Genomic DNA, 25,184 nt, shown 5'->3' on the forward strand with positions numbered 1-25,184 from the left:
GCACTGGGGAGATATTTTGTTAGGAAAAAGAACCTGTAAAATTAAAGGAGGGAGGCTGTTATCCCTAGCTTCAAAGGGCCCCAAGAACTGTGCCTTTATATTGTTGTCATGGTTCAGAATAAGTTGGAAATAGGAAATAGTAGTGTCAGTCATGTATTGGAAAGAAGAAGCTAACTATTCCTGTAATTTCTGGTTACTGATATATTTAGTCAGTGCAAAAATTAAAACTAGCACTTTTTCCGACATCTCTTTAAATGGGCAGTTTTTGGCTTCTTCAATATACAAGAAGGTGAATTGTGCTTTTACCAAACAACAATGATCCAAACAACAATGAATCCATAAATAATGGGCAAATTTGAATAATAGCAGCCTAAAGTATTTGACTGAGGAAACATCAGTGGCCAATTACTCTGCTATAGCTAACTTGTCTTTATCATCTTTATCAACCAAAAAGCAAGGGTTTTTTTTCAGTGATCAGTCACAGATATCGTATAAAATGACAATTTGTGTGAATACTATTAGAGTTGTATACGGCAAGAAATAAAATCTTTGTGCACTAATGTTATGTCTTAATTGTCTTTCCCATCTGATGGGACTGTAAAGTCATAAAAGCCCTCAATATAAACAAAGATTAACATCAACATTTATAAATCAGAAAATACAAGGTTGTGTGCTTCACTTTGAGTCACAGCATACCATTTCCTGTGCTAGATGAAACAACCAGGTTTTGACTGCTTTACTGAAACCAGGGAGAAAAAGACTAGCTCAGGGGAGGGAATTCCAAAGTATATGTGACAGTTTCATAAGGACGAGACCTGAAAGGAGCTGACAATATTTGATCTGATCAGATGGGCAGATGGATAGAGGTCTCTCAATAACTCGATGCAGAGCCATGTAAGACCTTAAAGTGACAACCAGCACCATGGATCATCTGTAAGCCAACCAGTAACCAATGCAGCTCCCAAAGCAACAGTTAATCCAGTATATTGGGATATATCCATCATTGCTCAGGCTGTTGTATTTTGTCGTTGTAGTTTCTGAAGGCTCTTCAAGAGCAGTCCCATTTAGAGTGCATTATGGACTAGATGACCTCCAAGGTCCCTTCCAACTTTTTATTATTATTATTATTATTATTATTGTTGTTGTTATTATTATTATTATTATTATTATTATTATTATTATTATTATTATTATTATTATTATTATTATTATTATTATTATTATTATTATTATTATTATATGAGAACAGGGGTTCCTGTTATCCAGGAATGGCCATAATTAACACATTAGATATAAGCTATGCATTATAAACACTTCTTGCCACAGCTGCCATCTGCTAGTCAAGCAGGAGCTATAAGTATTTGATGATTCCAAAACTGCAACCCATCTCTGAATGGGAGAGCATGACTCTGTTAGAGTTAAAAAAATAATAATATTGGCCTGGAATCATTAGATCCAGAAACCCATAGCCATTCTTTCTTGCAGGGAGTCTATTTTTCCCCATTCAGATCCTTTGTTTCCAATTACTGGATCAACACTTCTGCTGCAGTGTGTGTTATGTCCCAGGATGACATGTATGAGATGTATTATCAGCATATTGAGATGTTCTCTCCTAGTGATTGTATGTAGGTGTTAAAAGAAATGGAGAGAATAGAAAGCCTGTAGCATACCAGGGAAAAGGCAACAATCTGATTTCTCCTATTTGTCTCCTTCCCCCTCAGGACAATTCAGACTGTTTTAGTTTGTTCTGTCTAATAAACTTTTCAGAACCATATGGAAAAGTTGTTAGACTATTATCTGTCTCCCACAGGTCATTGGTATCTTAGGTGGCTTAAAGGCTAAAGAAAAAGTCCAAGTTAATAAATAGCCAGTTAAGCAACACAAGTGCCAATTCCCATCTAAAAATATTGAATTTAAAAAGCAGTATTTGAGAGTTTTAGACTTCATAGATTTGGAAGAAAAATAAACAAAGGCGTAAGAGCAGATCCTGGGGGGGGGGGAAGGAGTGAAATTCATTTTTAGTTTTAGAAACTCAATAGGAAGCATTGTGGTTTTCCTGATGGGTTAATTTCATCATAGCAAGATAGGCAAAATACTGAAGACCTCACTCAGGAACACTCTGCACAAAAGTAATCTCTGACCTACAGCAGTGTTCTTGTGAGGAACAAGTCAGCTCTCTACCAAGAAGACTGCTTATGTTGCAATTACTGTTAGTCTGACAAGGTAAATTGACAAGGATATGAAGTTAGGATATCATTTGGTGATGTGATATTTGACAGAACATTTGCTACAGAATAAGAGAGGAAATGTTTTTGTACTGTAAGTATGGATTGATATATCCTAAATCAGCCCTTTTTCCTTTATCTTACTTGGAGTATTTGTATAGTGGGAATTAAACAAATACACCCCATCATTGAACAGTTATTCTCTATTTTATTCCAACAAAGCTGCTTTTTAAAAATCTTTTAAAAATGTACTCATGCCATCTTTATTCTCACATCAAGTGTATTAAAAAGAGAAGTTAGATTTTTGTTTCTATTTATCTGATAATGATAGATACATCAGGGGAAATTAATTTTGGATTTGTTTTTGTTTTTCTGGAAAGATTAGGAATAGGAGGAGAAATTCTCTCCTCAAGACAGTGCAGTAGAGTTGAGATTCTCCCCTTGTCCTGTATGGTGGCTTGTCCACCATGATGGTAGGAACCATCCTCCTTCCTATAATTCACAATATTAAGCATCCTTGGCATGGATGATTTAGGCCATATGGAGCTATGCTCTCATAGACAATTAATTGATGTTTGTGAAGAAAGTTGAGTTTTTGTGATAGATGCAGACGGCTAAAATTTCCCAATGGAAATGAACAGTAAGTGTGGTATAGCAATTGCTAGATCCAAGGAGTCATTTCCAGCCACATTTCTTGGCAAGAAGCAGTTGCCTGAGAGAAATTGTTTATTCATGAAGCAAGTTTGCATTATGATCCCCTAGTGCATTCTTTTTTTTCCTCTTATATCTCAAAACAATGCTTATTTTTCTGAATAAACGCTACTTTGCTCTTATAAAAGGCTTCTCGTTATCACAGCCCCATTAAAACTGGAGTGCATACCATAATCTCCATGGCAACAGATACAATCAGTGTATATTGGATTCTTTATTACACAGCCAAGAGAGTAGGACAGGTATGCTGAAATTATGTAGGTATTAATGATAACACCAAAGAGGTTGACGGTCTCGGTTTACGCTGAAGTTCTCCAAATGCCACTTACTTTTGGGGAAGATAAAATGCCCCCCCCCCAATTATTTATATGTTATTTTAAAGTGGACAAAGTCATTATGTATTCCACTAACATTCCTTTTATTGATGTGAAAGTTTATTGATATATCATTATTAACTTCTGAGTAGCTATCATTATTCAGTGTCTTTTTAATACACACACATATACACAAACACACTAGAGCCACTTTGATGTAGTGTGTAAGGTACTGGACTAGGAGTAGGATGAGCTAGGTTTTAGGTATACAAGCTAGTCAGACAACTTGGCCCAATCATCTCAGCCCTAGATTGTAAAGACAAAAAAAACTCCCCTTTATATCTCCCAGCCTGCTCTGGACTGGTAGATTACACTTACAGTACATAACCTTGAAGGAAGACATTTTTCCTCCTGTCGTGGATTGATTGGGCCGATGATAATGTGTGCGCACACATACATGCATCAAAAATATCCTCATATCCTTAAATGATCAGAGGAGAAAGAAGTAAGAGTCAATAAATTAAGAAATCACATGACGTATACATACATATTTAGTAAGCTTGATTCCTTCTCCCCATTCCATTCTGCCTTTTTAAATTCTGGTTTACAACATTCTCTGATATTTCAAGTTTGATACATAATAGTTTTGTGTTTTTTTGCAATAGAGAAATGCAGCATCTATATTTTACTAATATATGCATCTTTGTGTCTGTGATATTTGCCAAGGTTTATAGACAGGCTAAATAAAATTCTGATGTCCAGCCCAGTGGTAGATTACACAGTGCCAAGACAGCTTGTTAATACTTGGAATTGTTTTGCTGAAAAGAATGCTATCTAGTTGTTTTTTTTTAATGTAGAGGATGATTGATACTTCCTTGATTTTTCACTTTCTTGATTCATATTACTTACAGTATTTTATTTGCAGGATGTAAAAAAAGTAGTTTGATCTTCTTCCAAACTTAGTTTTGCTTGTTTGAACTATTATTAATTCTATTTTGTTTCTCTTGTTTTAGAGAGTGTTCAATGTCTTGTACCCAATGCCTGCCGATCAAAGAAGACACGTCAGCATAAATTCTGCTCGCTGGTTACCTGAGCCAGGTTTAGGATTAGCTTATGGCACTAATAAAGGGGATCTGGTGATTTGCCGACCAGAGTAAGTGGCATGATTTAAAACTTGAAAATTATAATAAACTTTGATTTTATTAGAAACCTTTTAAGCATTTGTTTAGTTTCAGTAATTTGTTTAGAATAAATTTTAAGAGTTAATCTTTTTTATGATAAATTTTATTGTTGTTTTTTTAACCTAAATTATTACTACAGCTAAATGGGCTTGAGGTGTATTTGGAGATTGTGAAAAGAGAGGAAAATCTGAGTAACTTTGCTCACCAAATCTGTGTCATTGTTGCAAGGAAAAAGAAGAGCCTCATTTCAGAGATTGACCTGAATTCTAGAAGTAATAAAAACATAATATAGATGTTTCTTCTGGATGTTTCTGAAGTTCAGGATAGAATCAGAGACCCTACAGTTCATTTCCCCCCTCTTTTATAGCACAAAAATGAGGCACATCATTTTCCATTGCTTTGTGGTAGAAATATATATTGAATAAGAATAATTAAAATCAAAGATACAAGTCTGACTCATAATACTGTGGAGCCAGCCAATTTCCTCTCTTCTCCTCTCCTGGGTTTTTATTGGGGATTCAGTTGACATTTTCAGTTGAATATGCCATGATTCAAGTCTTCTGTTGCTTCAATCCTTTATACTGGTTTTCTAACTTCTGGTAAAAATTAGAAACTTTGGTAGAAGTAGGAAAACTGGCTTTCTATATATTGCTGAATCACAGCTATACTGAAAGAGCTAGGTATAACTCAGTAAAAACATATCTAACAGCACAGTATCAGAAAGATAGCTTCACTTCTTAGTCTTACCACTTTTTATTTTATTTATTATTTCAATGTTGAGGCCACCAAACTCCACAGCAGGTCTATGCCATAATTAATAATCTTTCCAAAAAGCAACATGTATCAATAAAAAAGAATGGAGCTGACCAGAAGACAGAATCAATACTTTTAAAAATTTATAAAGCAAAAACAGTTCCAGAAAGGAGTATATTCTCTGGAGCAGTGGACAAAGAATAGGTGAGATTAAAAGAATATTACTAACACATCCTAGGCAAAACATAAGACTCTATCAGACTTAAATTTAGGCTTTGGTTGTTGATAAGATTCTTTAATTATTTTATTCTACATAACTGGTTGGTATCTTTAGAAAATAAGGATGCCCAGTGGTGAAATCCCATCCCTTGGTTCCAGCCACTTCCTTGCTCTATTTACAGATTTACTTTCCATTCCAGTTGAAATATGCTTTGCAATAAAAGTCTAAACTGATTTTCCAGTTATATGTAGATGTGCACGAAATTTACGGTTGAATAAATCCATTGGGAGGAATAGCAATTATTAATCTGAAAGCAACACATTTTTGTCAGTGCCAGATTTCCTAATGTGTAATAACTTCAACAAAGAACAATCCTAATATGCAGACCTAAAGCTTTATAGTTTGGTGTAATCATTAATTAATCTATTAAAGTACATTATAACGTATTTGTAGTTTCTGTGAAGCACTTTCACCTTCTGTGAGGCACTTTTTTAAATCAAATTTTTAGTCCTACTAGCTATGTAACTTCAACCTTATCATGTATTTCTGGAGGCTGACCCAGTTTCTTTGCGAGACTGTTCAATCGGTGGAAGAGATGTCTCCCAGCAAGAGAGCCCCTAGTGCATCATTTTCCTTTTAAGAAAAATAAGTCTTGGCTCAGGACGCTTAGAGAAGAGAAGACAGACAGGATTGTATTGATCTCTACTCTTGGATTAGTTATTTGACTTAAAGAAAGTTCATATAGATACCATCTGTGAACTAATGCCATAACCCAGGGGTGTCAAACTGCTGGCCCACGGACCGGATGCGTCATGCCGAAATTGCACCCATCCCATTGTCATGTGACATTGCGAGTTTGACACCCCTGCCAGAACAGATTTGTTACTTTTGCAGAAAACACAGGATTTTTTTTTTCCGCTGTAGAAGACCTAAAGCAGATATTATTCTGGAATTTATTTGTAATTATTGTAGCACTAAGCTCCCCCAAATCATAATATTGTCATCCAAAACAGAATTACCTTTGTTAAGTTTAAAGATTTTATTGAGATCTTTACAACATACTTTTCTGAAGATGGAGTCAGGCATATGTATATATTATTTTTAAAACAATTTAGTATGTAACGCCGCTGCTGCGCGAGCTGCACTGGTTGCCAGTGGCCTTCCGGGTGCGCTTTAAGGTGTTAGTTACCACCTTTAAAGCGCTCCATGGCATCGGACCTGGATACCTCCGAGACCGCCTTCTGCCACAGATTCCCTCTCACAGACCGGTACGCTCCCACAGAGCGGGCCTCCTCAGGGTGCCGTCGGCCAAGCANAAATAAATAAATAAATAAATAAATAAATGTTTTTATCAAATTAAGGAGAATTTTGTTTAATGACTGTGCCTTCTAGTACACTAAGTATCTGACTTACTTTGCAAGCTTCTTCCTCTGCCTTTTGAGATATGTTAAAGCATCATATGATGCAGCTTGCTTGCAGCTAGAAAATTCAGGCATTCACTGTAGAATACCTGGACAAATGTGAGAGATATTGTCTGTAAAACTCTTAAACTGACATAAATTTAAATAAATTTTAGTAAATTGAAGAGCAGCCACATGCTATATATGCTAAACAACTTGGTATCTTAAGTAGCTGAGTATATTGGTACTTTAATAACCACATATAGAAGCTGCTCATGATTTATTTTTATTTTAGATGTTAAAATGGGGGAGGGCAATTTTCCCAGGATCACAGGCTCCCCCAATTAGCCGGAGGTGGATAATACTGGAAAATTCCAATCCCTTTCAATGTTTTTTTTTCTGAGGGCTTATGGTGGAAAGGTTCTTGAAGTGTCTGCTTTTGAGGGATAAAAGGTGGAAATGGGAATGGCTTGCTTCTCAAATGCCTTGTGTTTCTATTTTTCCCTTATATTCCAATAGGTTTTAAAGTAATTTCATTTATCCAGTTTATAGTTATCTCAGGGAACTGAATATGCTTTGCAAAGTAAACCATGAAGGAACACAAAATCCAGAGCATGACTAGCTATATGTTTTGGGCTAGTCTGGATAACCTCATGTTGGTCGTGGTGGCTATGAAGTTTTAGGCTGCTCTAACCATGGATGCTTTTAGTATGGATGCTTAAATAACTCAGAACAATTGTTCAGTGAGTTCTCAGCCCAAAATTTGGGTCCATATTTATCAGTTCAGACAAAAAGAACAACTGGGCGTCGATGTGGAAAGTACATCAACAAAATCCCTAAATGTGTAATAAATATTTGCTCCACAATGATTTTAGTTACATAGAAAGCTAGAATGGCAAAGAAATTTCCTGCAGACTGTAGCAACCTCCCTTTCTTATCTAATCTGGAGCAGAGTCAAGCACTAGGAGGACATACCCGTCTCCTAGTTTCCCAGTCCCCGTTTTAATTATAAGCACATCAGGTTGGCATTGTAATACTCATTGATCAGGCATTTAACAACAGTACCAGCAGATGAGAGAGTAACCTGCAATTACTCTGAGTGAGATGTATAGCAGCAGGAAGGGTAGGCACAAACTATGTAACTAACCTCCATTGTTCTTATCTGACATGTTAATTAATCCCCAGTTATCATACAGTACTTCCTTCCTGCCATAATCCCAGTTAGATTTCCCTCATTCTAGCCCAGGTTACATTTAAAAAAGAATTCTCCCAGATTCTTATCTTTGTTTCACTACTGAAATGAGTTTCCCCCAAAGCGGTTCTCCTCCTTCAGGAACAATAATTTTGGGGATAACCTTTCACCTGCATTAAGCCTCAGGAAAACCTATCTTTGGCTGATGCAGCATACATTACATGTTTTTCTACATACTTACAGTATCAATTAAGCAATTGGTTTTAATCGGTAAGATATACTTCTTGATTCTTAAAATTCTTCTAGGAATTCTGTCAAAGTTGTTTACCCACATTCTGTGCCATGTTTCATAACTTTGAACTTGGAATACTGATTCAAACATTTTGAAATACTAATAATATCCTTAGAATAACATAGAGTCATTTGATGGGGTCGTTATGAACCTCATGTATTAGAGGAAAGTAAATAAATATTTAACATACATTAGTGAAAGTACTAAATAATGGTGATGGTGATGATAAAGTTGGACGGTCATCTAGTCCAACCCCCTGCTCAGGCAGGAAACCCTATACCATTTCAGACAAATGGCCGTCCAGTCTCTTCTTAAAGACTTCCAGTGTTGGAGCATTCACCGCTTCTGGAGGCAGGTTGTTCCACTGGTTAATTGTTCTAACTGTCAGGAAGTTTCTCCTTAGTTCTAGGTTGCTTCTCTCCTTGATCAGTTTCCATCCGTTGCTTCTCGTCCTGCCTTCAGGCGCTTTGGAGAACAGCCTGACTCCCTCTTCCCTGTGGCAGGGAATTGATTCCATTCTAACCATGAATCAAACATACTGTGTTTTAGAAGTTCAGCCAGAACCTTTGGGAGATCTCAGTCTTACTCAACAGAAACTGAGAAGCTTTTGATTGTTCTGGATTTTAACTGAGACACAGTCTGGAGGGGTCTTAGAAGTTAAGTAGGGCAAGGCCATGTTTATTTTATTTTATATTTATTTATTTATTCATTCATTTATTATTTATTTAATAAACTCATATGCTGCCCATCTCACCAAAGGCGACTCTAGACAGCTTACACTCATTCAATAAATGTGCCATGTAAAACATTAAAACAATAAATAGAGATCTTAAATTTATAATTCAGTTAAAATTCAATGTTACCCTATCCCTCTCCTACCAACTCATCTTTTTTCCCCAGCAGTTTAGTGTCCATTACTTCCACTTAGCTGCCACCTTTAAGGGCCTTGCCTTTTTCTTCTCTCCCTACATTAGAATACTTCTGTCCAAAAGACACATGTTTTGGTCCAGAGATGGACCAGCCAGAACTGGCACTTTGAACCTAAGAAGGATCGTCTTTTCCAAGCCTTGAAATTGTCTCCTATACTACAAAAATAAAGAGGATTGCGGAAATCAAAGAAAGCATGCTATGTTTTCTTACACCCCTGTAAACATTCTGAATTGAATATATTTTAAAGCTTTAATTACATTAGTATGTTATGTAAATTATTAATGAATTTACTATTTTTTGTGAGAAAACTTTCACTCCACTCACTTTTAAGTCAAGTGTTAACCGCACTAAATTTAAGATAAAAGAATTTTATGAGCAAACCTATTAATCACAATACATTTTACATTCCTACAATAACATATTTCCCTTAGATGTTTCAATAGTGCTAATTTCCCTCCCAAATGTTTGTGTGGGTTTTGAATAAATGGGGGGGGGAAGGTTGACCTCTATTTCATACTTCCAAATTTTTACATCTCTAGGCTATAGCAATTAATATTCTCTTAGAAATCATCTTTAACATTAATGATTTCATTTTCTAATCTGAGCCTTTTTATTCACGCTATTATACTTTACACAGAATGCCTACTTTTTGCAGCAGAAGCAATATTTTGTTCTTAAGACGGTTATAAAATGTCACAGGTCACATATGCTTGTGCAAACCTATCGTTCTCAGCTTCTTAAAACAGCATGAGTTTGAACAGAGTCCACTCAGTTATATTTTTTATTTGCTTTAGGAATATTTAGGCAGTGAATTACTACTGCATCAATTATCACAACGGTATTGATACCATTACCAAATTACCATTACCATCAATTACGGTATTGATACCATTACCAAATTACCAAAGCTGCAGAATTTTCTTTCTCCTTGTGCTTCAGCGCGTATATTTGTCATAAAACAATGTCTTCCTGGGATGAGGAGAGTGAAGGCTCCATTTTTATTAACTCATGTCTGTACAGTAACCTGTTTTTCTTTATTCTGATGGTTTCTCCCTACTTCGATAGAGATCAAATATTTGGTACCTAAGGAGCAGAAAACTTTGTTTCCTATTGGTTTTATGCATAATTCTGATTGGAATCTCCACTTGTACCTGAAACAAAATATATTACCTGATATTACTAACCTGAGGCTTTTAACCAGCAATGTGAGAGTTACACATATGGAATACAGCTGAAAATGAATGGGTTGTGTTTCAGCTTTCTTGAAGGAAACATCTTGAACAATCTCTGGAGTCATAATTCTTACCTTGCTATTCAATATATCCAAGAATTACTGGAAAAATGTAGATGACCAGTAATGGATTTATTCTGGATATTTATTTAGAATTTTTGGTTTTGGAGAATAATATTTTTTTGCTCTAGGACAGGGGTGTCAAACTGCCGGCCCGCGGGCCAGATGCATCATGCCAAAACCGCGCCCACCCCATTGCCGGCAATGGGAAAAAAGTCACGATACGTTGCGACGATACGTGAGTTTGACACCCGTGCTCTAGGATGATTAAACCAACATTCATATAACAGTTCTGGCTTTTTGTATGACAATTTATACTTAAAGTGAAAATACTTCCAAGTAAATAAAGTTTCTGCTTAATCCTCTATCTGTTAGAAGTAAATAGCTGTCTGACTCTGTACTCAACAAGCACGCAATTAATTTGAGTGAGCTTTTAAAGAAAAATTGCTTTCCTTGGCATCTGAAATTGCCGGAAAAATCTGAAAGCTTTGGCAGTAAGCAAAGAATGTATAGGAAAAACCCCAGAATTGATAGCACTAGCCATATTCATTGTATAGAAGCATCTGGCTACAGATCATGTCATAAATTGCCACAATATGAACAACTGTAATCCTGTGTTCCTGGACAGTATTAATAAGAATATGGGTAGATTATCAAATGCCACAAAGATCTTATTTTATGTTGTGGAAAGACTGTCAGTTCTGGTAGAAGAACATCCGTAACAAAGACAGCCCTCTCCCCGTTACTTTATTCAGCACTTATCAGTTTTCCATTGCAGTGTGTGAGAATGATTTTAATGTGTTAATAATCACTCTCAGTCCTCACTGAGACTCCAAGCCTTGGACAACACGTAGTGCAAATTTAGTCTGCAGCTAAATAGAGTGGGTGTACCTAGAGTTTCAGCAGGAGTGCTAACCATATCAGACAGAAAATCCCTAGGAATCCATTACCCCTGCGATCACTTTACCAATAACTTGACCAATAGGTAAAGCCACTGAGAGGCAAAATCACAGAAAGTGACCTGACTATGAAATTCAGTCTTTTTTTTATTTTAAAAATTAACATGTTGCTCTTCAAAACTGATTTTTCTGGGTTTACTTGCAAAACATTAAGATCACACTTTTAAAATGTTTAAAATCTTTTTTAAAAAACTGAAATAACAATAAGTAAAATACAGTTCGTTAGCAAGGCAAACATAACAGAAAAATTAAATGATTTCATTCAGCATATAACTTTAAAGTCTTAATATATTAAAAGACCAAACCAAAAAAATGTATTTGCCTGATACTTGAAATAAAACCAAGTGGGGTGCCAAGAATTCCCTAAGTAGAAAACAGTGGGATGCCCTCACTGTGGAGGGCATTCTGCTGTTAGTGGTCAAAGGGTATCCCAGGTAGCTTCTTGTCCCACCATAACATGAAAGACTATCCAGAGGAGGATTCTGAGGATAATCCGAAGTACAGAATGAGGTTCTGAACAGTCCTTCAGATGTTTGGGACCCATGACTTAAAATTTTGTAAAGGTTGATACTAGCAACCTTCTTCTAACCATCTGAGATAAAAAATCCTGGGAGCAAAGACTATAGGATTTCTTTGATTTGGTTTTCATTACCCCTTGCTTCAGACTGTTAACAAATATTAAAGTTTAATTTTTCATGCCATGAACTGAAAGCCAACTAAAATAAGAATGTTTTGGCTCTTGTTCCATGCACATCTGTTAGTTTTACTTTAATTATTGGCAACTTCTCTTTTGTTCGTGGTGGAAAATCTAAATTCAGTTAAAGGCACGGAAACTATCAACTAAGATTCTGTCGGTACCTTTTTATGAAGAACAGTTTTATTAAGAACACCGCCCATCTGATTCTTGGAGTGACTCTCACCATATAGATTTTTAATATCGTATGGTTTGTTTCACAATTAGCCAGATATTTATTTGATAATTTTATCCACCTACAAGTCCTTCTCAAAGACCTTGGATAGACAGATGGTCTTGTTTGATGGTGTTAAAGATATCATTGCAGGATATAAGCTATTCCAAGTAAAGCTGTCCTTTGCAATTGACTGGTGGTGATTTTTGACAATATATGGTTTAGGATACATTCAGATATTTTAATTTGCAACATCCTTAGACATCCTTGAGAGCTGGCAAAGCACTTCATAAAATCCTGCCAAATCACCTCAATTTTCAAATTGTTGTATTATGGCTGTGAATATGCCAGCTATTTTACAAGACAGGAGTTCCAAATTAGAGATGGAAGGCTTAGAGTCATCACTAAACTTGGACTCGTTTAAGGGAGTATTTTAAAACACTTTTGATCTTTTAAGTATTATGTTGTAGGACAATTTTAAATGTCATATCACAGTCACTCAGTTGCTAAACTGCTCTTTGTTCTTTGTCTGGAACAGAATTAATACTTGTATAAAATCACATAACAGTCTACATACTGTTTGCATACTTTATTTATTCTGTAGTGTTACATGCTTGTAATATCGTAACATGGTACGAATTTCAATATACTATACTTCTGAAATATTTCTTAAGCTGTGAAAGCCAGCTGAGTAACTTTGGGCCAGTCACTCTCTCTCAGCCCAACTCACCTCACAGAATTGTTGTTGTGGGGACAATAGAAGGAAGAAGGTATATTCGATATGTTCACCACCTTGAGTTGTTTATAAAAAATAATAAAGGTGGGGAGTTAATGAAAATGATAATGTTATTTTAAATTGTGATGTATGCATGGGAGGTATGCAAGACCCATGACGGCTTAACTGGATTAAAAAAATATGCTATATGGAACAAAGCTGTTACTAAATCTGGTTGTCCTGCTACAGATACAGATACTACGAAGCCTCCTCCCGGAAGGCAGTAATAAAAGCCAGTCATGGACAGGATTTGTAAAGTCCCTGACAATACTATGGACCCTGGTCAAGCATTACTTATATGCCATGTGCTGGATAGAAGGATAGAAGGAAGTGAACATAAGAGTATGATTCTAGCACATCTCTGCAAGTCTTTAAAGCAACTGCTTTTGAGACCTAGGAAATAACCTTATCCGGATGAAAACTCAATATGTCACTAACAATTAGTCACATGTAAAGACAAATGACATTAATGGCTCTTTTGGAGCCATTTGAAATTATTTACATTTCATCCCTGTAAAAATAGTAGTTATTTGGGGAAAGGTCAACTTGGATGCCTTCAGTTTGAGACCAGGACATACAAAATTTAGGCTTAGGTGCTGAAATATCTATCCCATTAATGATGAAATGCCATAATTTTTGAAGTTCGTATATTCTGTGTTATGTATGTTTTGTCGACATCAAATAGGTGTTCAGAGTTATGAAAGTATGCTACACATCCTCTTCCCAACCTGTTTTCCTTGTTACCTTCTGAGAGGAGGCTTCGTGGTATCCAAAGCAGAACATCCAAATTCAGCCACAGTTTTGTTCTATATAGCAGGGCTTTTCAACCTTTTCACCAATTGTACCACTTTTAGAATATGGCAACATTCGAGTACCACCAGTCACCCAGCAAGGTGTCAAAAGCTTGATGACAAAAAAAAAAATGGAAAAAAATGATAAAGTACAGGTAGTCCTCAACTTACAACAGTTTGCTTGGTGACTGTTCAAAGTTACAACGGCACTGGAAAAAGTGACTTATGACCATTATTCACACTTATGATCACTGCAGCATCCCCAGGGTCATGTGATTTACATTCGGATGCTTGGCAACCGATTCTTATTTATGATGGTCACATTGTTCCAGGATCATGTGATCACCTTTTGCAACCTTGTGACAAGCAAAGTTAGTGGGGAAACCAGATTCACTGAACAGCCATGTTACTAATTTAATCTCTCTCCTTCTTTCTTTCTCTCTCTCCCTCTTTCTCCCTCTCCCTCTTCTTTCTCTCTCTCCCTGTCTCCCTTTTTCTCTCTCCCTTTCTCCCTCTCCTTCTCTCTCTCCCTCTCTCTTTCTCTTTCTCCCTCTCTCTTTCTCTCTCCCCCTCTGTCTATTTCTCTTTCTCTCCCTCTCTCTATTTCTCTCTCCCTCTCAAAGATCCTTAAAACCCTTAAAGGTTATGCTTGGCGGAAGACTTTTTCTTTTACAGATGGGGCGGGTGGGCCTGACATTCGCGCACAGGCAGGACCCTGCCCGCCGAGCCGCCGCTTCCCCATCACCCTCCACGCCAGCTGGCTCCGTTGCCAGACCTCCCAGCTGACAGGCGCAGGTCCGGGGGTCGCCATCTGACGGGCGCAGGAGTTCAGCGCTGCGGTGGCCTCCCCTTCGCCCTCCGCACCGGCCAAAGCTTTGCCTGATGTTCCAGCTGACGGGCACAGGTCCGGGGGTCGCCAGCTGACGGACGCAGGAGGTAGGCGCCACAGCAGCCTCCCAGCTGCCTGCTTCTTCGGCTGGAGCAGTTGCAAGGGCTTGCATGGTCCCCAAGGGCCGCTGACGCGCTCCCCGCCGCCGGCGACCATGCAAGCCCTGGCAACTGCTTCAGCCGAAGAAGCAGGTGGCTGGGAGGCCGCTGCGGCGCCTACCTCCTGTTCTTTCTTGAGCAGGTGGACCTTGCGGGCGCTGCAGGATTTCAGTCCTTCACAGCATAGTGTGTTACCAATTGTTTTCTTGGTGACTATGGTCCCAGCTGCCTTGAGATCATTGACAAGATCCTCCCGTGTAATTCTGGGCTGATTCCTCACCGTTCACATGATCATTGAAACTCCATTACATGAGATCTTGCATGGAGCCTCAGACCAAGGGAGATTGACAGTTATTTTGTGTTTCTTCCATTTGCAAATAATTGCACCAACTGTTGTCACCTTCTCACCAAGCTGCTTGGCGATAGTCTTGTAGCCCATTCCAGCCTTGTGTAGGTCTACAATCTTGTCCCTGACATCCTTGGACAGCTCTTTGGTCTTGCCCATGGTTAAGAGTTTGGAATCTGATTGATTGCTTCTGTGGACAGGTGTCTTTTATATAGATAACAAACTGAGATTAGAAGCACTCTCTTTAAGAGATTGCTTCTAATCTCAGCTCATTACCTGTATAAAAAACACCTGGAAACCAGAAATCTTGCTGATTGATAGGGGGTCCAATACTTATTTCACTCATTAAAATGCAAATCAGTTTATAACTTTTTTGAAATGCGTTTTTTTTATTTTGTTGTTGTTGTTATTCTGTCTCTCACTGTTAAACCTACCATTACAATTATAGACTGATAATTTCTTTGTCAGCAGGGGATCAAATACTGTTTCCCTCACTGAATATATATCCATATAAATGTGTGTGTATATGTGTGGTGTGTGTATATATATATGTATATGTATGTATATAGCATGTGTATATGTGTGTTATGCATGGGTGTCGGTAGATATATACTTTCTTTTGAGAGCAGGCAACAGAATTTTCATTTTTAATGTGGGCCAGTGTGCTCACAGTAAAAAAAATGACAATAAAGTTCGCTAGTAGTTTTCTATGTTGCTGTATTATAAATAAGTTATTGGTTAGGTCAGCAGTCCCCAACCTTTCCGGCTTTGCAGCCCTTTGGGGGGGGGAGAGGGGATTGTTCTTTGTGAGTGGTAGGTGTGTGTACAAGCACGTGCAGCTTCATTTGTGCAAATGGCAGGAATGGGAGCCTGCTGCTCACACAAATGGAGCTTCACATGAGAGCAAGCAGGTGCTCGCAAAGTGGAGCTGCTTTGCACTCATGAGGCCCACTTCCGAATGGACCAAGTCCCGGTAGTGGGCTGTGCCCCAAGTCCCGGTAGTGGGCTGTGCCCCCCGGTAGTGGGCTGTGCCCCGTGACCTAGCCCAGGGGGAGTTGGGGCCCCCTGGGCTAGGTCAGTGGTTCTTAGCCTTTTCTTCACCATGGACCCCCTTTAAATGTCTTTTGTGGCCATGAATGATCGCCACAGACCACCAAGACGTAACTCAAGATTTAAAGCATTGGACTGCATTAGGCCTTCATGGACCCCCTGTGACAACATCACGTCCACCCAGAGGTCCATGGATCATGGATAACCACTGGACTAGGTCATAAGAATAGCCTATGTTTATATTGGCTACTGTCAGGAATATATATTCAGTGCTATATTTGTGAAATAAAGTTCTTGTGTCTTCTTAAGTTTGGTATATGCTAGAAGTACTTTAAATTGAAGGTAGAAAAAAGTCATACCTACAGTATGTATATCGAGATTTAGTACAGTGCAAACCATCTGTAAAAAATTTAGAATTAAATTTACATTTCAGACTGGATTCTTTAGGGATTGCGGGCTTTTTAGTTTTTGTCTTAAGACTGGACAGAAAATGAAATCCTTGTAATGTTTCCACAGCAACAATTGATATTACCTGCTGCAGATTTTGAATGTTATTTTGAAAAGTGAAATTTGGGAAATATAATCTTGTTAATATGGACCAGGCAGGTTTCATTTATCTCTTGACTTATTGCTTTTGGATGGCAGGGCATTAAACTCTGGTGTAGAATACTACTGGGACCAGCTGAATGAAACTGTCTTCACTGTGCATTCCAGCAGCAGAAGTACTGAACGCCCGGGGTGAGTCTGGAGAATGAGTTTGGAGGCAACCAGTCATACATAGAAATATGTGTATTGTTATTGTCAAGGTCTGGATGTAATTGTATTGCTTACCCTTGGGTGTTGTTATGATGGCAGCTCTAAAATTTTAAAACTAATTTTTCCCCATGGCACTTGAATTCTACTCCAGATGGCATAATATCACTGCTTATACTTGGTTATCTCACTAATGCAAAGTGAAATGTTCAGGTAAATCTGTCAACCACAGTCCTTCCAGCTGTTAATACCACACCTTCCTAAGTCAGTTGGAAACATTAAGCTTCCGGGAACTGAAAACTTAGAAAAGTACTACAAAAGTAATGGACTAGTTCCAACCTTAAAACAATTATGGGATCCAACACTGTTTCTAACTGTAGGACCAGGATTATCGTTTTAGTCAAAATCAGATGTGAAAACATAATATAGATAAGCCAACTAACTTGTCAAATTTTGAATACCTTCTCGATCATTTTTTCGTTAAAATTCTTAATGGGATGCCTGTTGAAACCATAAGGAATGACTGGGTGTTTCAGGGGCATACAGGCATTTCTGTATTTGCTCTTTAGTTCCTAAATATATTCGGTTGTGCATCTCTTCAGAACCAGCAGAGCAGCCACCTGGAGGACAGATCGGGATTTGGGCTTAATGAATGCCATTGGCCTGCAGCCGCGGAACCCAACCACCTCTGTGACTTCGCAGGGCACACAGACTCTGGCCCCTCAGCTACAGAATGCAGAAACGCAAACTGAGAGAGAAGTTCAGGAACCAGGAAGTCTTAGTTCAGGGGTTAACGAAGGTAAGAGATACTGGGGAATTATTGTCAGGACCAAATATGTATTATTCTGGACATTACTTAAGAAAACCAGGGACATTATATTTTTACAAACAGAATGAGCCTAAACACAGCAGTTGCATCATCTTCAGTTAATAACTTTAGCTATACATGTGCTCATTCGTTTCTTCCATTTTTAGAAAATGAAAGAATATTGTTTGTTCTGCTATTGCCCTTTATATCTCTTGTGTATCCTGAGAGGTAAGTTTGCTTCTAGAATATATTTTTTTTCTAAAACCAATGGATTATTGCTGCTTCTCAAGTGTGAAAAAAAATTAAAAACAAAAGAATCTAGTAAAGAAAAAAACCCCACTTCTTTGTGAAGTATGCTCTTGCCAAGGTTAAATAAACTTATCTCATACAAAACTGCTCTTAAATACTATAGACTGGATAAATTAACCAATACTGGGGGCTTGACTTGATAGAAACGAAAGACAAATATTGATCAACAGCAGTGTATTGTTTATACATGGCTTCATTCAACTTTTTTCCCTGCTGCTATTCTTTTTTTTTTATTAGCAGGTGTTCTGACTTATGCCCACTGTTCTGTTCTGACTTATGCCCACTTATTCTACTGTTAGTTTCCAAAATAACAACGTAACCTGAATTTAAATAATAACCTTTAGTTATTCCATTGAGTTCAAAGGTAAACAGCAATTTAACATTATGTCCTTGCTGTAATTATAATTAATTTAACAGTTGCACAGGAAAACAGTTGAGCTTTGTATAATATATAGAAGCCAAGAAAGTGGCTTGATTTAATTACTTGTATTAAGCTTAAGTTTGCTAGAGTTGGGCATGGTGATAAAATGTGATTATTTACAAGAACAAAATACTGATGATGTACTGTTATACAGTACATGTAAATGGTGCTAAATCCCAGCCACATGTGTCAAATGCATCGATTCTTACTTATAGTTAAAATAATTTTAAAAGAAGAAAATCTGACAATTAAACAGGGAGGAAACAAATGATGGAAGGAGGATACATTTCTTCAAAGCTATCATACAAAAGCATCTTTACTTAAAGGAAGTTTCTTTAGGAAACTATGATCTGCTATCTGTTCTTAAAAAGAGTCATGCTGAGCATATACAAAAAATTAAGATTATTATCAGTTATACTTAGTTTGCAATACTGTATATCCATTGGATTACAGTGACCTACTGTAAATTATTAGCACAATATATATTAGTGTATAAAAGTAAATAATGGATACAGCAAATATTTGCAAATGAGCACACACTGGGAAATTGCATAATAAATATATAAGTCGAAAGTATATCAAAATATAGAACTGGGGATTTGGAAAACAATCTGCATTTTAGTTGGCCACAATACTGACGAATTAGTACCATGCTTTTCTTGTCTCCAATCTACCTTTCCAAGGTTTGCTTCTAAGTAAGACAGGAGGGTTAAAACTGACAAAGCTAGTAGAGAGGATTTAAAGCAATTAAAATCTTAAGACCTGAATGTTGGTAATTCCTTTAACCATGCTCAACTTACTGTTAGGAAATGGGCTTTATTTTTCACCTAAATCTATTAACCTAAAAGGAGTTAAGAATTTGGGTTCCTGAATTCTTAGCAATCTCAACCAGCATCTAGGGTTTACAAAGTATGGAAAACGGCTCAGGTTAAATTTTTTTCCCCTCTTAATGTGATTCTACCTAGTGTAGAAAAACAAGATGTGAGTTCCAACTGAGATGGATTTTTTTCTAACTTGTTTTTTAAAAAACTAGAGAAAAGCACTTTTTTTTCAGTGACTTTTTCACCAGAAATTCAGCAAATCAAGTCAGTTACAAGGCAAGACAGGTTATAAAGTTAGACTCAACCATTACTATTATAGGGAAACAGCATTTTCTATGGATTCAATAATATAGTTGAAGTTAAGTTGATATCCCAATTCTTCTACAAATATTGAATGAAGATTTTGAAATTTTTGAATGTTGAAAATAAGCAGAAACAACACTTTTCAGTATTTCCCCAGCAAAGTTTGTGAATTAGTTAGCATTTCTTGGTACAAATAATTATGAAACTGAGTAGTATCAGTAGCACTGAGCAAGCTCTGTATTGAAAATGGTGTTTTCTGCTTTGTTACGGTGGACCAAAGAATGTGTGTCATATGGAAAAATCTGAAAATAATCCTCAGTAAATCTCCCCAAACTTTTGTCTGTTAGTAAATACAGTTTATCCTTCATCTTTGCAGGCTCTGTAAAAAATGACCTTTCTGAAAAATCATTGAATTTTTGAAAAGATGATAATGTTAGTAAACTTAATAACAGTGAATCTCTCTAGTTCCTTTTAGTCTCATAATTGCTGCTTTTTGTGTATTATTGTTTGTGAAGATTGCATCAGTCAAAGGAAAGTAAGTTTCAGTCTAAAAAAATCAGAAAAATCACATAAATAAATGTTAGGCTCAGAAATCTTTTGCTGTGGAAAAATATAAGATGCCTTCTAATGAAAGGAGATACAAGCACTTATTTCTTGGTCCATTTAAATAAATGTAATGCAAAATACTCAGATTTGTTGGAAACATATCCATTAATCGTTATCAGTCCTAGCTAAGGTCACTAACACAGAAATATGACTTCATTAGCAGAATAGTGAAGCCTTCTTAAAATAACCCTATTTAATTTTGAACAACAATACTAAATATGCCAGTATTAAAAAGAAAAGACATAGTACCACCTTGTTATTTTAATGTCTGTAGTTTTTGTTGTGGCCAGAATCTGGGGCTGAACTATCTGATTGTGAAAAAACATCTACGTTCCATCATTATTGGTTAGTATATCATCTCAAAGCATAATCATGCAGATTCCACTTGCCTGTCTGGCTTCTGCTATTACAAAATGGTTTAATCAGAATACTCCCCAGATTTGTCACCAGGCTAGAAAGCAGGAGACTGTGACTTCTAGCTCCATCTTAGGCATGAAAATTCTGCTGGGTGACTATGAGCCATCTCAGCTGGATACAATAGAATAAAAGAATGTATCACAACAACCTTGCTGCCTTATCATTAAATAAAGCTTAGTTTACACTTATTATCCCAGCTCAATTCACTTCATAGGATTATTGTTGTGGGAAAAATAGGGGGAGGAAAGATTAGTAGGTATGTATCTATAAAAAGATGATAAGGGCAGGATAATGAACTGTAGTCAAGCCTCTGTATATAGTACAAATGTAGCCAAACTGGAAGAAAATCTGAATACCCAGTAACTTGTTTATTATATATTCGGATCTAGATTAAATTCATTATTATTGTAAAAAACATGGGAGTTGCTTCCTCATTTATATTGCTTCAATAAATAGATGCCAATTCGTGGTTCCCTCCCAGGCTATAATTTCATTATAATTTCCTTTCTCGATGTCTGCATTTTTTTTTTTTTTAAAAAAAAGTGTAGTTAGTCCTGGCCATGTTCAAATGCTTATTTGAAATAACAAAAATGCCATTAGAAAGTTGCACTTCTTGTGCTGATGCCAATAAGTGTAAACTGAGCTTTATTTAATGATAAAGCAGCAAGGTTGTTGTGATACGACATTCTTTTATTCTATTGCATCCAGCCGAGAATATGTTTGCATCAAATCAGCTAATATCTAAACGCGTTGCAACTAAATACACAAAACAAAGGTATCTCGTTGAGAAGGGAGGGAATGCATTAGAAGCCCATAACGTGCAAAGCAGAAATTATAAGTTTCGCCTTCTCTGACTTTTTGTTAAATTTAATATTCAATTAATATTATGAGGTGGAACTTACTAAGTGTTTCAGATTTTAGGATCTGCCTAACATATTTTACCAACCCTGGTAGTTGTGATATGCAATGAGAAAAGGCATCTGCTCCAGGATCCTTGATTGCAGAGATGCCGGATATAAATCTAACTCTGGAATCTGTAGCATATGACTTCAGTTAAATAGCCAGTATCCCCTAATGTTATGCCCTTTGGATTATTCACAACATCCTTTTTCATTCGTACAAATAAATAAGACTATTTTTATTACAAGTATAATTATTATTTTTTATTATCTGGGAGATCATTGATGTGTTTGCTGAAATAAGCTTATGATATAAAAAATATACTCATTTTTAAGCTCCCCAAATTCTTTATTTGGCGTAATATGCCAAAACTGCTCTCTTTCTTTCTTTTTCTGTAGAAATGTGTCTGTTTCACAGATGTATTTCTGAAGCACTGAGAAATTGACGGAGAAATGAAAGCAACAGGGTGGGAAACAACGTCTGTGGGTCTAGCAGTGACGCTGAAGATCAGCCCCTTGATAGAAATACTAACTTTGGCTCTTTTGCATTTTCTAGTCTTTATTAATCAGATCTCTCTTGACATGATAAATTACTGAGCAGTCAGCCCTGCTGCTGTGGAAACAGCACCTGCTGCTTCTGTGACTAGGCAACAACCCCAGCCTTGGAGTTCTGCCCTTACCACAGAAGCAAAGCAGATGTTTTGTATGAAAGAACTTGGTGGGGGAGATGAGTAGAGTATCAGCATGTTCTGCTCAAGGACTGCCTAAATGGAGGCTTCAAGCTCAGCACATGCTCATTTAGAACTGATGTCAATGAAGCATTAGTTAGCAATTATGACTGATTAGCATCTTAAAATTGACCTTCTGCAGTTTGCAGGACATACATTTCATTATATTCTGCTTAGTGACTTCCCATAGTGGGCTGAACTAGCTAGGCCTGTAGCTGAACTTAGACAGGGCTCTAAGCCACTGAGCCAATATTTAATTCTGAAATCTGTCTGCTTAGGTTTTACACTACCACTAACCTTAATTTTTATTATTGAAAGTGGGCTTCCAAAAACCCCAGTAATTGAAAATCTTTAATATTATAAAGTCTTACAGATTTATTCTCACATTTCAGAGTTAGTGTTGCTTTTTTTTTGTAATGTTTATTTCAGGGCAAAATTGTGATTTAAAGTATTAAAAGTTTTTTTTTAAAGAACATTTTCATGTAGCTTGTTTAGGATTCTGGGTGGTTGAGGAATCACTAGGCAGCATTTAAAGGTGCAAGGTAAGTTTTCCTGTACAGACATAACCTCCCCCCAAAAAACCTGCTTCAGAATTCTGCATTGTAGATGAGCTAATGCCACTTTCTCCTCTTTTGTAATGAGACCTGATGCTTCAATAAAGTCTGGAAGGAAGATTTATATTTTTAATAAGGATCAGGTGGCCGGTGGTTGCTACATCCTCTGTGGAACAATTCAGCACGTTCCATTGAATAAAGATATTTTCTTCCACAGCTTACAATTGCAAGGCCACTAATTGCTCATTCTTCATGAAGCAGCTTGAATGAGCTTTTCCTAACTCTGCTTTGCCCTTGGAGAGCTGGACTTTGCATATCACATGATTTTTTGAGAGCCTATAGATAGCATTGGAGAAAAAGGAACAGTGATAGGTAGCAGTATGTTAATAGAAATAGAACGTAGACTTATATATCACTTCATAGTGCTTTACAGCCTTCCCTAAGCGGTTTAGAGAGTCAGCCTATTGCCCCCAACAATCTGGGTCCTCAATTTACCAACCTCAGAATGATGGAAGGCTGAGTCAGCCTTGAACTGGTGAGAATCGAACTGCTGGCAGTCAGCCTAATTAGCCTGCAATACTGCATTCTAACCACTGCACCACCACTGCTCTCTCTAGGCTAAATAGACTAAACAAGTAAAAAGCCAAAATTAAATGACTGAACATAACTCATATATCCACTTTAAGAGAAGGAAAGCAACAACAATGCATTTATGGGCTGACCTTTCTTACTAGATGGTAGCTCTAGTTGTGTGACACTTGACTTACTTTCCAAATGAGCTGGCAATCATAGCTGTTTCTTCTTTTTTTCAACATTGGCAAGGAAAACAAAAGTCCACATATCTTAAAAGAGACCCAGGTTGAGAAACACTGAAATACTATGTTTTTTTTTTAATTTATTTTGTCCTCTTGCAAGAAGTAGTTCTTCTGGGTGATAGGTTCGCCTCTCCAGATTCATCTAATTCTTGCTCCATTCTTGAGGACTCAGAAAGTACAAGAACAAGGAAACTATGATGAGTTCCAACAGTGCAGAATGGGTTGTGTGCAAATTTTGGGTGTATATAAAATACTTTAATGAGGTCAAACTCTTAGTCCTTAATCATAGTATGCAATGGAACAGGCTGTAAGCGTTTTTTTGTCTTTTTGATTTTAATTATTTTAACTCCCACATATTTTATGTATTTATTTGTTTCATTAAATTTATTACAAGTAGTCTTCAATTTTATGGCCACCGTTGGGGCTGTAATTTCTGTGACTAAGCATTGCGGTCATTAGGTGAATTGCATCTGATTTTATAACCATTTTTATTATGGTCATTAAGCAGGTAATCATAGTCATAAATGAAAATGGCTTTTGCCCCATTGACTTTGCTTGTCAAAAGCCCCCTGGGAAGGTTGCAAATGGTGATCTCATGACCCCAGGACATTGCAACCATCATAAGTATAAACCAGTTGCCAAGCACCTAAGTTTTGATGGTGTGACTGTGGGAGGCTGCAACAGTCATAAGTGCAAGAGTTGGTCATAGGTCACTTTTTCAGCACTATGCATGTGTTGAGTCCTCTATTATTTGGGACAGGACCATGGGGGCAATGAATTGTTGAACTGTCCCAGATTGAGTATCATTAGGTGGCAGATTAAATGACCATTAAGCCTTAGGGATCTCAAGAATCATCATCCTCAAGGACTCCACTACCAGTGTAGCCATGGAATCCTCTGCAGCTCAAGCAGAGAGGGCGGTGGGGCAGATTTGTTAAATTTCACCAACCTGATGTTCAATAACAGCAGCCAGAACCCAAAGATTTGTTGACTTGGTCTCATGGTGAATATTGAGGGCAAGACATCAGGGTTACTCTCAGTGTCCTGGCCTGGAGACTAAAACATATGAAGAATGGTTGCAGGATTTGGGGTCGGACACGACTTCGCAACTAACAACAACAACAAAAGTCTAAAGAAAAGAAGGACTAGGGGGATATGATAGCAGTGTTCCAGTATTTGAGAAGCTGCCAAAAAAAGAGGAGGGGGTCGATTTATTTTCCAAAGCACCAGAGGGCAGGACAAGAAACAGTGGATGGAAACTAATCAAGGAGAGAAGCAACCTGGAATTAAGGAGAAACTTCCTAACAGTGAGGACAATTAACCAGTGGAACAGGTTGCCTCCAGAAATCGTGGGTGCTTCATTACTGGAGGTTTTTAAGAAGAGACTGGACAGTCACTTGTCTGAAATGGTATTGTTCTGTCCTT

At 37.2% G+C, this 25,184-nt stretch overlaps 1 protein-coding gene across 1 annotated transcript in view; it reads left to right on the forward strand.

The window, feature by feature from the left end:
* The window catches only part of LOC107288589 (activating molecule in BECN1-regulated autophagy protein 1), a 104,176-nt gene that overhangs the window by 76,722 nt on the left and 2,270 nt on the right, over positions 1 to 25,184 (forward strand). The window contains exons 9-11 of the mRNA XM_015817221.1: positions 4,264 to 4,403; positions 16,971 to 17,063; positions 17,681 to 17,877. Coding sequence (XP_015672707.1) covers positions 4,264 to 4,403; positions 16,971 to 17,063; positions 17,681 to 17,877 — 430 coding nt within the window. The remainder of the gene's footprint in view (positions 1 to 4,263; positions 4,404 to 16,970; positions 17,064 to 17,680; positions 17,878 to 25,184) is intronic.

The sequence above is a fragment of the Protobothrops mucrosquamatus genome, unplaced genomic scaffold (assembly GCF_001527695.2).
Source record: "Protobothrops mucrosquamatus isolate PMUCROS unplaced genomic scaffold, P.Mucros_1.0 scaffold564, whole genome shotgun sequence".
Taxonomy (NCBI): domain Eukaryota; kingdom Metazoa; phylum Chordata; class Lepidosauria; order Squamata; family Viperidae; genus Protobothrops; species Protobothrops mucrosquamatus.